The sequence below is a fragment of the Anopheles ziemanni genome, chromosome 2, assembly GCF_943734765.1.
Source record: "Anopheles ziemanni chromosome 2, idAnoZiCoDA_A2_x.2, whole genome shotgun sequence".
Taxonomy (NCBI): domain Eukaryota; kingdom Metazoa; phylum Arthropoda; class Insecta; order Diptera; family Culicidae; genus Anopheles; species Anopheles ziemanni.
The window spans coordinates 46,584,027-46,600,872 of NC_080705.1; the positions used below are offsets into that span (position 1 = coordinate 46,584,027).

The window sequence follows — 16,846 nt, forward strand, 5'->3', positions numbered from 1 at the left end:
AGCCAGGATACGGAAAAGAGCCGTGAGCTGTTTCCGATGGAGCTTGGTCAAGGCAAGGTTATAGCGCCATTTAAAACAAAAATGTGCAAAACGTTTCAATTTATTTACAAATGAATAGTTCAAATTCAATACATAATATATCAAGTCAAAAAGTAGTTGTAGAGTCTTAAATTAACCTCTTTTAAATTCGGGGAAAAGTGTTAGGTTTTGATACGAGGTTTTACAATGACTGACGAAGACAGTTAATAAACAATTTAACAAATAAACAATCACGCCTAGCAATCTCGCCTGTCTTTCGTGATAATTTTACATGGATCTTGGACAATGGATTTAAAAATTTAAAATTTGATAGGTTTTACAAACAAAGTTAAACGGTGTTTCTAATACTATGCACCAAAAAAGCTGATATTAGATACTCACACATCTTTCAAGATTATCGTGCGAAAGCTTTGTGCTTTTCTCTAGTATGCGTATGCGTATTTTTATCAATCCTGATTTGCGGCTTAAACTACTGTTTATAAAATTCAATTTAGTTAGTTGTCCTCAATATGCAGAATGTAGCTTCAATCCTCCTTTATTGACACCTAATCAATAATTATGTCAACGTTTCTAGGTTACCACAGAAAATAAAATCTACATTTGTACACCACCACCATTATTTGTGTTCTGAATGATTTAAATGTTTATGTCGGTCATATCTAATTATTTTTAAAAAAAACGTTAGTTCAGTCGGATGATTTTCTTATCATCGCTGTTTTTCCAGCTGGGAGTTGGTAATGAGTTTGCATCGTCATACAATCCACGAATCGTTTTTTAAATGTCTGTACCTTTCATTCGTTTCTGTAAAAATGATTGCTCATCAAAACAACATTTTAACTTAAGCTCCCCACAGAGTACAGGGCAAAACTGTAACTGGAAAGGCACTCAAATAGGTTTATAGAAAGCTAAGTTTGCATACTCATCAAAAATAGTCAACAGTTCCTTCACCTTTGGACAAACTGTTGTGGAGCAAAACTGTGTGATTGTTTTTCATTGTGTTAGCTTTAATTTTTCCCGCCTACCAGAATGACGCCGCATGGGTGCAGCATTACATATTAAATAATTATGTAGAAAATAGTTCAGAATGAAAAAAAATTAGAAGTTAAAAATTAAATGTGCAAACTTGTACAAATAAAACGTTCATATACATAATGTGTTCGTCAATCGTAGACATACTATTAATGGATATTCGTGATATTTGTTATTTTTGTAATGGGCCTTTCAATTAACACAACATATGATTAATAAAGACAGTAAAGAGCGAAAACAAATGTCTACACCTGACAAAAGGTGAGGTAAGAGCTATTAATCTAGAAATGGTTGGTAGTGTTGTATCACAGTTCGGATGACCCATCTGGAACTGGACAGAAGAATGATAGATGCCCGAAACAAGCTGAAAATATTCGTTACGCAGAAATGCATTTCCCTCTTCTTCAAAGGGCAGATTGGTGTGATGTACTCAACGCAGGCATGGGGCTTAACTCTATGCGACATGGGATTGAGTGAATCGCTCCGCGGAGGATCGTGGAAGCAGACACACACGAATAGAAGCATGACACAGACGCCGAAAAAAGCGCAATATCGGCCGTCTCGTTTTGATCAATTTCGTCTTACGAGGGTACAATATGACCTTGGACTTGACTCGGCGGTCCGTGCACACATAGGCGTTTGTATATGTGTGCCCCTCTTGCGTTTCACCCTTCACTGATTCTTTTCCTATCCCCGTTGTCCGCAAACAGGCTTAGAGATGGCCAAAAGCCGGTTACGTGTTCGAAGACATTACGATTTCCACTTTCATTTCCAGTCACTGGCTGCAGTGCGTCAACTGCTTACTCCTTTTTTTTGCTAGTTCGTGTAACGCCATTATCTTAATTTTCAATTTTTTCTCTCTAGCTCTTTTCTCACAAATTGATTAATAAATCTTTGAAGATTCGAATCATACACGAATCTTTCGAAACATTAATAAATCTTTCATGTATCTTTATAATTTTTGCATGGTATTGGATCGAGCGACAACAAAACTGGGGGATCTTCCCTTAGAATTTCAGTGACCCTTCTTGGCGCAACGCCTGTCTCCGTTAAGGGCTTACAGCTATTTCCTTTTGTGTACGTTGATAGTCAGTCCTCTCGTTCAGGGGAGGATTCGGTCTCGGTTGGGATTTGAACCCACGTCGCGAATCCGTTGTTTTTTAACATTATAATTTTGAGCTACGGTTTTGAGTTATGTTTCTCTCAAGTTACCCGGTTTAAATGGCGGTATTGTCAATAAACCACAGTAACTGTCCTACGAGAAAAGCCTAGTACCTCTAAAAATGGCCGGGTCCATCTAAAAAAATTAGCAGGTTTGATCTTTATTTTCTTGTTAACACGTTAATGGGAAAGCTCTATTCGAAATGCAACCTAACGAATACATTATACAAAATTGTATAACAATAAATAAATCAATAAACATGCATCAAATGTATGTGGGGTTGAAGTGTGTTGAATTACTATTACTCAGTATGTCTGGTCAGGACAATTAATACACTACAAAGAAAAAACCAAAAAAACAAAAACCAAGACATTAACGCACAGATCTGCCTAGCTGTAGTACGGCGTTATTCCCAGGTCTAATACAAAATTTAATTGCGAATAAATAGACCAACTGTTAAATTAATGTTTTTCAAATACTTTTGCTTAACCGTGTAAATTGAGTTTTAAGGGGAAGTTGGTTGATTTTCGGGGGAAATTTTCGTATACCGGAACATGGGCAACATCGAATTGATTGATGGCAGGTTTAAGTTTGATATACCCAATCTCGATGTTAAATGGGAATGAAACATAGGTTCTAGGGGTGGTATTACACTATACGTATCCATGCTTCTAAACAGTCTGTTTTCGAGAGCTTTAAACATGGTGGAGTGACGAACTTTGCGTTTCGCCCCTATGTCCAACGGTGATTTAAAAAAATTAACATTCATGGTAAAAATATCATGGCAACTGAAGAACTGGAAACAGGAAGTCAACTGGCTATGAAAAATATATTTTAAAATGAAAGTAACTTGATTCATGTGATGTATATTTTTCCATTTTTAAATATCAAACGTCTGTCATCTTTTGATACAACATTTCTCAGAGTAAATCAATTAAACCCCTTTTTTTAAATCAAATTTGGACCACCAAAGTTTGTGAGCCATGCCAACTACCTTTGCATACAGTCAATCGCAATATTGAGCATGCATCCAAATGAGCACTGGATTTTCTTCTCCAACTCGCTCAAACATTGACCTAATTTATTTTTTAAACGTAGTTTTTAGCAAATTTTTTGTTTTTCTATTACTTGTTTGAAATTTTTATAATAAAATGATAAGTGAAGAAGGGCTATCTTCATCATCGCAAAATTGAGCATACAGCTCTGTGTACATCACAACCTAAGGGCCAAATTGGGATCAAATAAAAAATAAACACATTTAGTTAGTATTTTGTATGACTATCTTTGGGACCCAATACTGCCTGCATCCGTTCTGGCATCGATTCCACTAATCTAACTACTCCATATGCCCTGCAAAGCCATTTTCAGTTCTCTTTTGTACCTTGGCGTTAGTCGATCGTTGTTTTTCGACTGATGCTTTGATAAGCATCCTAAATGTGCCATGGGGTTGAAGCCCATTGATCTGGGGAAGTGATTTGAGTCAGTTAGGCATTATACGACACCAGTACCACACGACGTATCAACTGAAGTTTGTATCGTTGTCTTATTGGAGACAGTGCTTACAAAGTAAGATGATTTTTTACGATAGGCTAATGTACGATGGGGGACCCAAAAGTAACGGGAATCGAGTTGTAGGGAGAAGAGGGAGGAAAGGGGATCGGGTTCAATTTTTTTTTTTAAATCTTAACATGTTCTTGATCAGTATGCAAAGTTTAGTTTCTGTGAGTGCATCCGCTAGTCTTTGAGATTTTTTGCAGTGTAACGGTTTTAGTGTTTTCGGCGATTTTGTGAGATGGCCAAGTGGAACTGAGGCCAACCTCGTTCTGGGCGCCCCCCAATTTCAAAAACGGACGAAAATGTTCCAAAAATCAACAATCTTGTTCAGAATTTGTTCCTCCACGATGGAAAAATCGGTGACATGTCATTTTTGGTCAAAAACTGCCTCACGGACAGCGCTTTGTGGGCAGGTGCTGTTTTCCCTCAACATCTTCAAATCTGCCGGGTGGATTTTTTAAGTTTATCCTCCATTATCGATAAACAAATTCTAAATAAGATTGTTGATTTTTGGAACATTTTCGTCCGTTTTTGAAGTTGTTTCAGAATGTTTCAGATTGTTTAAATAACCCATTTTGTCCACGATGGTTTCGCTAAATTACATTGTTTAAGTTCTACCAACTGCCATTGAACTTTATAGTACAACAACGCTTCCTTCAGTGTGATTGACTGTTAGGGCCAAATCGTGAATCTCTGGCATCGAATCAGAACTATTTTGACGTCACAATATGCTTCATTTACAAAACACAGTTTCTTCATCATGTTCACTTTTCGAAAAACAGGTTTTTTTGAAGTAATACAACCCAGCAAAGTGTTCATGTGAGCAATTCCCCAGTTGATGTTAGGACTGACGTGCCTTCTAAGAGTGTCAAGTAATTTCTAGACCTGTTTTTGAATTCTTTGCAAGGATTCATTCTTAGTTTTCAAGGTATTCCTCGTTCGTCGACTGTTATAAAAATAAATTTCGTCCTTTGTTGGTAAGGTTTTTAAGTGTCCCTTCATTTTTCACTTTTCCTCCTCTAGCAGTATTGTACATTGTATTGTTCATTTTACCGCTAGTTCTAATCCCCATAACAACTTTCTGAGGGAAAACATATCAATATCCTTGGTACCAGTTGTAATGACCATTTAGGTCCCATTTGGGTCAAAAAACATGCCAAAGTGCTTAATTTGTAGACTGTTCAGTCTCCTAGATGCGCATACTACTGAACAAGTATTGTTTGGCACATTCTTAAGTTCCCGAAACCTTAAGTTGTTAAAACCTGTCTTTTTTTACATATTATTTTTTTATAAAAAAATTTAGGAACAAACAGTAAAAAAGCAATTTGTAATCTTCATTTATACAACCAATAAGCTACAAAGGTGAATTTAAAAGACTTAAGAAGATCCAATTTTCCTTAGATGCATGCTCAATTTTGCGGCCGACTATATTTGACAGTTCTGGTAGCAGCAACATGGCGCTGCCAAACGCATTTCATCAGCCGTCCTCACGTAGGTCCATGGTCACATCCATGGCCATGGCTTTTGACTCAATAACTACATTTTGAAAGCGTAAATCAGTTCCCGTCGAAGTAAGGGCACCATGCGGCCATGACTTGAACGTGATTTTGAAAGTCTGTGACATTCATAAATACGATTTTCTCGTCATCATGGACATCCCTACATTAGTTTGTTGGCCTATTTTCACCTCAAAATTCAAGTGGAATTGCATAGGTTTGGTGTCTCGGTGTATAATGGGAATCAAAGAACTATTAAATTATTCTCAAATCCTTGACGACGAGCACACAAAGGTTTTCTTTTAGCGAAGGTTAGCTCCTCCACTTCGTTCACAAGAGGGCTTCCAATTCCGTAAGCGGTCGTAAGCCAAATGTGAACGACACGTTGAATTTCAATTCCTGTCGCCAAAAAACGCACCACCCGCACCCACTTTCCAAAAACGAAGCTTGGGTTGTTCAATCATGCGACCTTGGTTGCGAGGGCAAGGATTACGATAAACATACCCTACCACCTGCTCATTGCACTAGGAAATAGCACTATGTTACAATGTTGGAATCATCCTGATACGTCTTTTTGATTTTGTTATTTTGTTTTTTTTCCTTTCGTTTCCCTACGATCACATCGAATGCGTTTAGTTGGTGAGTGATAATATATCAGGATACTCTAACGATGGAAGGTGTCAAATGCATAGATGTGTACGCTATGTACTCCACAAGGGAGAATGCATTCATTTGTCTGGAGACATCAACGACGTAGTGAAGGAATCTCTTTAAATCTCACACAATTGTTTCTTCGTTGCATTTATTAACACAAAAAAATTTCTACAGCGTTATGTCGTTTGAAAATAAGTTTTGTTCAATTGTCAAAATTGAAAGTATGTTTCAAAGGTAGACTGACCTAATAAAACATTTCTCTATCTAATACGATCGATCCAAATGAACTGATAAAGTCCCTTTTTTGTATTCAGACCCAATCTTAAACTTAACAAAAAATTAGCATAGATTTTTACTTCTATCAGTCAGAAACTTCTGGAACATCAATATTAATGCCTTTTCTTCATTTCAATACTCGTAAGAGATGGATATGGCTTGAATGTTAAAATTAATTTATTATCCCTTCTTATTAGTGCAGATCACTTTGGTTCCACCTAAAATAATTAGTGTAGAGGACCATTCTACTACCATTCTTCATATCTAACTACGTCTATTTGGTGTTCGTTGTTGCAAGTCGAACACTAAAAGCCTTCACGAGGGGTAAATTATAATATCTCTTTAATGTTGACAGGACATTGTCGAGTGTAGAATATTCCTATTACAAGGACATTAACCTGTGCGATATGAGGCTTCAATTTCACGACTAATGAAGTACAATTTCTCTTGTCGTCCTACAGTTAGGATGCTGATGCTGCACTATAGCAAACATGGCGAGTGTATACTCCAAGAGATCGGTGCAGCATTTCGCGGGGAGCATGCGACAGATCTTTTACTCATCTGTGATGGCAAGGAGACGGTACGAGCCCACAAATTGGTACTGGCTGCTGCCAGCCCTCTGATAAGGTAATGTATAGTCGCGATTCCCTTAACTTTTCTTCAAGCACAGCACCATTGTAATTCAAGCTACCCTTTTGTAATTGTAGAATGATATTGGAAGAGACACCTGTACTGGAAGGTGAAACCACGGTGTACTTTCCGGACGTGCAGGTGTGTTATTTTCGGCTCCTGCTGGACTTCCTGTACTCCGGACAAGTATATGTGCCGGCCAACGAAGTACACCACTTACAAGATCTCCTAGCTCTACTTCAAATCAAGCCCAGCATTTGGAAGAATAGCGATTGCAGCAATGATTCCGGTAAACAGTTGCCTTTAGATAGTTCATTTCTATTTCTATATTTCTGTAGTATCTATGTGTAACGTACCATGTTTGCCGTTTTAGAGTCGCAAAAATCAGAACCCCTCGTTGATATCAACCGAAATGAGGGTATCACTGCATTGGATCACCGGCGAAGGCGTGCGAGTAGTCAGGAGGGTCTGGTTCAAACGAGGAGCGACAGTCCGACAAGCCGATCGAAAGTGAGTGTCAAAAGCGAGCGTAATTCGGCGGGTAGCTCGGATGATGGAGGTGACCGCGAGGACACCGACTATATGGACGAAGTCGAGGAAGCCATCATCAAAAGCAACAACAACTTGCAACATGTTGGGCACCCGGACCAAGATGAAGGCGATGGAGGGGGAAGTACTGAAGGGGGAAGAGGTGATATAGCTAGTGGCGAAACGAGTGCATCTAGAGGCATCGCAGAGGAAGCAGGCAGTACGACTGGTGAAGCACGGAGTGAGTCAAGTAGTAGAGGTGGCGGAGATGCTACTCTACAATCGTCCCGAACGGCTGGCGTTGATCGCAAAAGTCCTTCAACGAGGCATAGCAGTGGAAGTGTATGCGAGCCGTACGCGGACGACGACGAAGACTTTGAGCTGGATGTAGAAGATCGCGAGTTAGTCGACGAGGCCTGCAGTACGGAAGTGACCAGTCGAACACCAACCAGTGGAGGTGGTACAGAATCGTTACAAAGTCGCAGGCGCAGCTCTTCCGATCCGGTCAATTTATCCATTGTGAAGCAACAACAGCAAGAAGTCGACTCAGACGATGCTAATATCGACGTTGAAACGATAGGCAATGCACCAACAAAGGTAAGGTCAAGCAATTTGAACAGCTAAATCGTCAGCTCATCTAATACTTTCTGTTTGACACGCAACCAGAATCTTCTTCCACCGCGGTATTTGGATCCATTTCGTACCAAGCGGAAAGCGTATTACATACAATCAGATAGTGAATCGCTGAAGCCACTGGACCACGAACTACTGCACGGCTCTCCGGACAACTATGTCGTGACACCCCATAGAAAACGACGGCCCGGATTTCACAACTCGCCGGCCCAAAACCCGCCCTTCGTTCCAAGCTACCTCGAGGACCTGCGCTCACGCAAATGCTTCTTGGCGGCACCACCATCGTTCTTGGCAGGTAAGTAACACGGGACGACCACCATCCGGCCATGATATACATTTTGTTTCGATAGAATACCAAATTTTGGGTAGAAATCGTTGTTGTACCAATTTTTTTTCATATCCTAAAGTAAATAAGTTTATCATTTTATATCCCTTACGTAAGCCCGTAATTAGGCATACACGAAATACCTTAAGATTTAAAAAATCTGTCTATGCATTTTGGTACTGTCCATACGACATGACGACCCATGTTGTCAAATAAACGCACAACTAAAATAGATCATGATATTTTCTAAAGAATTTTTAAAACTCCTGTTTCCTCAAAATAGTATAAATTTATTTTATTATTTAAAATTTGGTCGTATATATTCAGCGATTCCCACACGAAACGCAAACACTTCATAAAAAGAAGAAAAAGTAACAGCTTCGAGGCGAACAACGTGAGGTTTCACTTTGTGTTTTTGGTACACATGTATGGTTCGCTCGAAGGGTATAAACTAATATTTAGTTTACTGTTTGAAAACTTCACTTTTGATATGGTTTTTTTTGCTCGATAATAAATAGTTTAATATTGTTGGAAGGAAAGGAAGCGAAACTTTTTCTAAGCTATAAAACAGATAACAGAGATCATAAAAGATTTGAAAAAATCTTTTAACTTTAAATATATTTCAAATTTCATAAACATCCTGGGCCAAGAAAACATAAAATCCAGCCAATATCAATCGTAACAGAATTTCAAAGGAAGAAGCACTGCAGACGCTTATGATCAATATGATGATTGATCTTCCTTGGAGAATATTTTATACTCTTTTACTTTGCTTAAACTTATCACGGAAATGATAACAATAATTCAAAGTTTTCTGCCAAAACTACGGATCTTAATAAACCTAGTATTGAATCAGTTTTATGTTTTTTGTTTTTTTTTTCTACAAAAAAACTCCACTAAAATTATCGTAACTATCAAATTCTTATCTTTTGGATAAGGATCAACTATGAAAATTATTGGATACAATGCATAACTAGTTTTCCGCGACGGAATTTTCGCTTTTAAATTAGGATTCGTTTTTTTTTGTCAGAAACAAGACCCGGATCGCCTGGATCGACAAGACCCACCGATATTACGGCGCTCGGCAACAGCCTGTCGTCCAGTACCAATAACAACAATAACAATACCAGCAGCACCAATAACAACCGGATACGTCCTCCTAGCGTGGATAATAAATTGGCAGTGGCGCCGTTTGTTTACCCATGGGCACCAGCGGCTTTAGCCGGGCTACCGAGCGGTCCATCGGACTTGTTGGCTGTTCCATATCTGCATGCCGCCAGCGCCAATACGGACACCAGTCCGGCCGAATTGATTCAACAAATGAAGAACTTCGAGAGCACTCAGGCTGAGGCGGTCTTGAGTGCACGATCAGGTGGTGGAAGTGGAGCTTGTGGTGGCAGCGGGGGAAGTGCGACTAGTGGATTAGGTGGTTCAGGATCGAGTTCGGCCAGCACGGGCGTCGGTAGTGGCGGTGGATTGGGGAGTGGTAATGCACCGGTGCGCGAGTATCGGTGTGAGTATTGCGGCAAGCAGTTCGGAATGTCCTGGAACTTGAAGACGCACTTGCGAGTCCATACGGGTGAAAAGCCGTTCGCTTGTAGGCTTTGTGTGGCCATGTTCAAACAGAAGGCGCACCTACTGAAGCATCTTTGTTCGGTACACCGGAACATCATCAACTCACCGGAGGCAGGTGGACGCTACACTTGTTGTTTCTGTACCTTATATTTTGAGACGCTGCAAGAACTGGTGCGCCATCTTTCTGGTCACCACAACAACCTGCTACTTAGTAAAAACCTCCATGAATGATACGCGGTGCTGCCACCTAACCTCGATAGTCTTCCAGGACAGGCCACGATCGAGTCGGAAGAAAGCTTTCTGCTGCAATACTACCAGCAACATCAACACCGGCTTGAGCTGTTTGCTTCACTTTAACCATCCACCCATTATAACTCACGGAATAAATCACCATTACCATAGTACAGTTTCATAGCTTTAGGATCTTATCCTTCACGTTGACGAGATACTATTAAAGGAGGGGGAGGAGTTCCAAATCCCTTTAGAGCAGACGCAGGAGTATTAAACAAGCGCAAATACTTATACAATCCCCGATAAAGTCCATAACTAACGTATTTACTCCGCTTAAGCCGAAACGTCCTGATCAGTGACTGATGATGTCGAGTTTTGCTTTGATTTTCCACAGGAAAATTGAACTTTACAAAACTTGCAATCGTTCGTCAAAACATTAGGAGCGTTCTGATACGTTCTTTTATTCTTCCTCGTTCTTAGAAATCGTCTAAAACTTAATATGCATCAATCATTTTCTACACATGAACAAACTCCCATATTGCTACTCATCAATGTCGTGGTTAAATTGTAGAATCATATAACGAAGCGGTCCTGACCACCTCCGTTTGTGTGCCAACTAGGTATACCCGGAGCGACCGTTTGTTAAATATTTGGGATACTAGTGTATACGCTCCGTCTGTTGTACTTGAGAATATAAGCTAGAAGAAAATGAAAACTCGATACTTAATACTCACTTACTTGTGCCAAATTTGTCCCATTTTGCACCCACTGCGTGTGTCTTCCTTGTGCAGCAGCATAATCACGGAAGCAAAGTAATGAAAAAGCGTCAAACACATGTGGTCTGTTTCACCGATAAGTTCCTTTTGTTGTTTTATTCATGTCTTGATTGCATTCTTGTACTTTTTTTTTAAAAGTTCTGTCATCTTGTAAAGGGGTTGCATTTAATAAATTGTAAGTGCTTTTAGTTGGCTTTCAGACTGTCATTAAATACATGACTACAGCTATCAGCGCAGTCTATAGGAGAGTATTTGCCATGCTTCGCCTGGACCAAAATAGCTAGATATTGGTGGTGCTCACTTTTACAGCAGGGGCAGTGTCATATAGGACTCGTCCATGTATCTTTTCTTTTGCAGAACAAGCAATTCTATTTACAAAACCATATAAGGCCCATCGGTGTCCAACGGTGGTCCTTTCAAGAAGCACACATGTTCATATTAAAATTGCCACTTATTGGTCAAATTTGTGTTTAAATTTGAAACACATTAACCCATAATAAATGAAAGCAACTTTCATTCCAACAGCTAATAATTGATTTTTGTATGTTTCATCAGTCTCTCTATTTACCCCTGCTTGTTCATATCGCTTCTGGATCATTTTCCGAGGTTTTCGGGCATAGTTATTTAACAAGTACTTACTGTTTGTACAATTGTGTTGTAAGCAGAAAAAATAAAAGAGAAGCACAAAAAAGGAAATCCACATTACTAAACAACAATTTGATACACTGTACTAATTTTTGACACAAATCACATGTGTTTGGGTCCGAAATAAGCAGTCCAGACAGTTTTTGACAGCAGGCAGAGCTAAGTGATATGCCGTTCGATCTAAGATAGCTAAGTACAATTATAGTTAGCAATAAGCACAACGTTCATAAAAAAAGTCCCGAAAATGGAAATAATTATTTTGAACATATAAAAAAAAACGGAAATGAAAAAGCACATTGTACTGTTCAATGTCTAGACAATGAACAAACAGCAATACTTAAAATACCAATTGAAAGCACATTTGCGAAGGAGAATGGTTAATGAATGATTTGTTGTTAGTTAACAGATGGTACAAATTAAAAATGTAGGGCAATTAATAAACACTAGTAAATGAATCCTTTAGCAGAACAGTGCTATGAATTCGCTGCATTGAGATCGTACCGAAGACAACCATAAAAAATCTCATACACTATCATTCCACTCTTAAGTGTGAAACAAGACAAGGGAAGATATGCTTTGAAAAGCTGGTGAAATCCGTCTGTTGAAAAGGAAAAAGGAAGCGAATTACTTCTCGAGAAACATTACAACAAGAGCACATCGTGCTACGGATATACTCTAAGTCGTGTGGATGGAAAACAAGACAAACTAAAGACAACAACTGCGTGTTAAACCAGCACAGTTATAATATTTCTTTCCTTCTGCTGCACTGTTAAACCGATGGTTTGATTGAATCGATATTAGATAAATAGTTGAATAAAAAAGACATGGTCCTCCCTGAGGACTTAATGGAGAACGCAAGTTATGAAAATCGTAAGATGAGTGATGAATGCGTACTCTACTTATTTTATGTTATTTTTACTGTCACATAAAACTAGGAAAATTAATTAATTTCTGGTAGCTTTGACAATAGCATTGCGTGTACTTAAGTTGTAACATAATAATTAATACTAAATTAATTAAAAATACTTTCCAATAATTTTAACTTCCCTACATCAATGTAAAATGAGGAGGGTTTTCTTATAGGAACATTCTTACAACTGCAAATTGTGCAACATTTTGTAGTCAGTAAAGAGACCGAAACTGTTTCATTATTATGTCCAAGTTAGTTACATAGCAGTAGAATTGAATTAGTAGATGGGTTGAACACAAAACTCTATCACATGAGTTAAACAAGACACTCCTGTAAGACAATAACATTAATTTTGATCCAACCGACTCAACGTCATTGAATGTCCTGCAACTGAATTAGCAAGAGACGCGGGAAGCTTGAAGCCAAAAAACAGAAAAAAAACATTATGGAACGCCATGAACTAAGTAAATGAGTTCATGATATTTAGATACCTAACATGATTGAAAATGACATTAAAATGAAATACTTCATCAAACACTCTTACGAGCACCATGGTGCGCTGCAGATGATGAATTCTCCACTGCCTCACAAAAGAAATTCACTTTTCACTTTGACCTAGAGATGCATAGTAGCGCGTAAGCAATTCCCGTCATTCCTTAACGCACTAACATGGTACTGTGAAAGATACTGTAAAAGGATAAATAAATAACATTATAAACTTAGAAAGCAAACAAAGCACAAGAGAAACCGCTTGAAAAAATAAATTGTAATATATAAATATACATACAAATATACATATAGAATGTAATTCACCGTCCCAATAATGGTGAAATGAACGGAACAGTAATTTTACTATTCATTGCAAGGATGTGTTCAGTATAGTATATACCTAACTATATGTCAGACGATAGTTTTCGCTAAATTCTGCTTATATTACTGTACACTTTGGACTCTTTGTTCCCTTGATTGGAAAACCTTAGTACACCTATAATAATTTTCTCGCTTTTAAATCAAATTTTCATTTTATATCTTAATTATGAGAGATCCACACAAACAAACCATTGTCTATAGTTGAAATAGGCCGTTGCTGTAAATATTAAGATACAAACGAGAAGGAAAACATGCCGGATGTGTAGAAATGTATTATTTAATAAATGCTTAATGAATCAAGATACTACCCGTTTTTAATTGACCGTAATTTTGTGGAATAAAACGAAGGAAGAATAAACAATGCAAAAACAAAAGCGTGGAACCGTATACGGAACTGTTTCGTTAAATGATGGATAAAAAAAAAAGATCGACAAGGATCATGAATGCAGCTCATTTTAAATTTTTTCGATATTCATAAAGACGAACGTACCAGCTCAAATCTCTTTAATTAATTGAAAAATAAATGTTTTCTTAAAGTGCACTCTGGTTGTTGCTTTTGGGCATCAATTGTAAATTTTATTTTTATTTAAATTCTTAACTGAGTAAAACACTTGGGCTCGTTTAAAGACTCCGTGTTAGCTTTTCAACGTCTTCGACATTTTCAACATCTTTAGACTGTGCTCTAGGCGGTGTAAGAGTGTCAAGTGTATCTTCCTTTGCGTGTCTTATAATTCCTATACTTGCCACATGCCCAGAATATTACGTCATCTCCTTCAGTAACAAGAAACAAGATTTTCTCTTCAAGCATTACAGGGGCCATTCCTGTTGCACTCCTAGACGCCATTTGCTATGACGTGTCGATCTAATTTATGTACTGTGAAGTAAATATTGGATCTATTTATTATTTCCACGACTGGACAGGAATTCAGGGACATGAATGGCCACACACCACCGACTTACAACTACACACAGAAGTAATTATCATGGATTTATCGCAACCCCACTTTAGATATTGGATACCCACTTTGTTCTTTAACCGGACATCAAGCCATCGTACATGGAGAGAAGAATATACTGTATATATCATCTAAATACAATTTTGCATGCAGGATATTTTTAAAATCATTTTTAAATCTGCATTAAAACCTATGGTTTGAATGGCAGGCTTTTGACCGTAATTCCTTTTGTATACTCTTTTTTGGAGAAAATCAAATGCGGCTAGTTTTGTAGACGATCGTTTACCATATTGAATAAAACTATCTTGTTTGAAACACTATAAACTAGACTTTGTATGGAGAAATTTGAAGCACATTTAATGTTGTGATGTTAATCTGTGTGTATAATGAAAGATTATCTGCCTGTTATGCAAAATTGTACTGTGTTCGTTTACAGTTGTGGTTTTTCATTTCCCATTGCAATTTATTAGTGTACCCTAACTCTCGCATTGTTAAACACATTTACTGTTATGTGTATTTATCTGACTAGAATTTCGAATGAAGTTTCTTGGGTTCTGCTATAGTATATATTTATTTTATGATTACATTAATAAACTTTTTTTTTGTTTATTTTAGTTTAGCTTTTTATTCATTACTTTGCATTCATTTGATTTAACAACTATGTATTGTCATTTAAGATATTTGAAAGAATTTCAAATTTTGTATGATTCCTCACAAGAATTTAATAAGGGAAATTTTGTAACTCAAATAATGAAAACATCTTTTCAAATGATAATTAAACGTAAACGTAATCAAACGCAAACAAATTAAACGCATTCCGAGAACTTTGTTGTATTGAAATGTATATGTACAAGGCTTTAAGTTCTCATCTTTCAACAAAGCTGCACGTTTTTAAAATACCTTTCTGTTAAATTGAATCAAATAGGAAATAGTTCTGGAGCTTGGAAATTTAATGGCATCTGTTTCCAGGTATAATGTGCCTTGCCTAGGCCAGTGTATAATGCCACCGAACTACGGTAGAGTCACGATATTTTGCTAAGCCAATAGGCCGATTTGCTTACAAAGCTTTAAGGTATCCGGATCATCTGTAGTGTGTATTAGTGTTAGTGGTTTAGGACCAAAAATAATTTATCTTGTTTGTTTTTATTTTGATAACAAACGTAAATGAACTAATGTACGAGGGGGACCCAAAAGTAACGGGAATCGGGTTGTAGGGAGAAGAGGGGGGAAAGGAGATCGGGTTCAATATTTTTTTTTTAAATCTTAACATGTTCTTGATCAGTATGCAAAGTTTAGTTTCTGTGAGTGCATCCGCTAGTCTTTGAGATTTTTTTCAGTGTAACGGTTTTAGTGTTTTCGGCGATTTTGTGAGATGGCCAAGTGGAACTGAGGGCAACCTCGTTCTGGGCGCCCCGTGAGATGGCCAAGTGGAACTGAGGGCAACCTCGTTTCTGGGGAACGAACTTCAAAACGGACGAAAATGTTATAAAAATCAATAATCTTAGTTAGAATTTGTTTATCCATAATGGAGGATAAACTTAAAAAATCCACCCGGCAGATTTGAAGATGTTGAGGGAAAACAGCAGGAAGAAAACGGCGGATACGTGGCGAGACTGGTTCTTCCACGGAACTGAGACCACGACACGCACCTGCCCACAAAGCGCTGTCCGTGAGGCAGTTTTTGACCAAAAATGACATGACACTGATTTTTCCATCGTGGAGGAACAAATTCTGAACAAGATTGTTGATTTTTGGAACATTTTCGTCCGTTTTTGAAGTTGGGGGGCGCCCAGAACGAGGTTGGCCTCAGTTCCACTTGGCCATCTGACAAAATCGCCGAAAACACTAAAACCGTTACACTGCAAAAAATCTCAAAGACTAGCGTATGCACTCACACAAACTAAACTTTGCATACTGATCAAGAACATGTTAAGATTTAAAAAAAAATATTGAACCCGATCCCCTTTCCCCCCTCTTCTCCCTACAACACAATTCCCGTTACTTTTGGGTCCCCCCTCGTATTTGCTTCAATGGCTAATTACTCTAATTTAAATACGCAGGTGCATTGTACTCCACCGGTTCACGTTGACCCACTTTCTCGCAAGATACAAACGATTTAACAAGCCAAACTTAACATGTTGATCAAGTATTAGTAAAACTATCTAAAAAGTATGTAAATGTTCCTTCATTTCGTTTGATTCTGTCGTACCATGATAATAAAATGGATTGTTCATGCGGTAAGTACATGTTTTATAGGCAAGGGGGTGTGTGATTTGATAGGGATGCAACACGCAAAATAATTAAAACTGTGTATATGAAAAGCCTATATGCAAACTAGTTATTTTGCAGTTGTTTGATAATACTAATTTTCGTTCCAACAAAACCATCCTAATATCCAAACACAATTCCAAAATAACTGATAATCATGTTTACCTAAAGCATTCTTGTTTCCTTCCTGTTAACTGGTGACTGAGGACTGTCATTTAAGTAGAAATAATGACTGCAAAGTGGAATATATGGACATGTTTGTAAAAAATGGGTAACAAATAGTGCACCA

General features: G+C 37.9%; 1 protein-coding gene across 1 annotated transcript; it reads left to right on the forward strand.

The window, feature by feature from the left end:
- The first annotated feature begins 1,355 nt into the window (after nucleotides 1-1,355).
- LOC131282474 (transcription factor Ken 1) lies at nucleotides 1,356-10,132 on the forward strand. The gene is made up of 6 exons (XM_058311950.1): nucleotides 1,356-1,365; nucleotides 6,672-6,837; nucleotides 6,918-7,129; nucleotides 7,214-7,965; nucleotides 8,035-8,296; nucleotides 9,357-10,132. The coding sequence occupies exons 1-6, from the start codon at nucleotides 1,356-1,358 to the stop codon at nucleotides 10,130-10,132; spliced, it is 2,178 nt and encodes a 725-aa protein (XP_058167933.1).
- The last annotated feature ends 6,714 nt before the right edge of the window (nucleotides 10,133-16,846 follow it).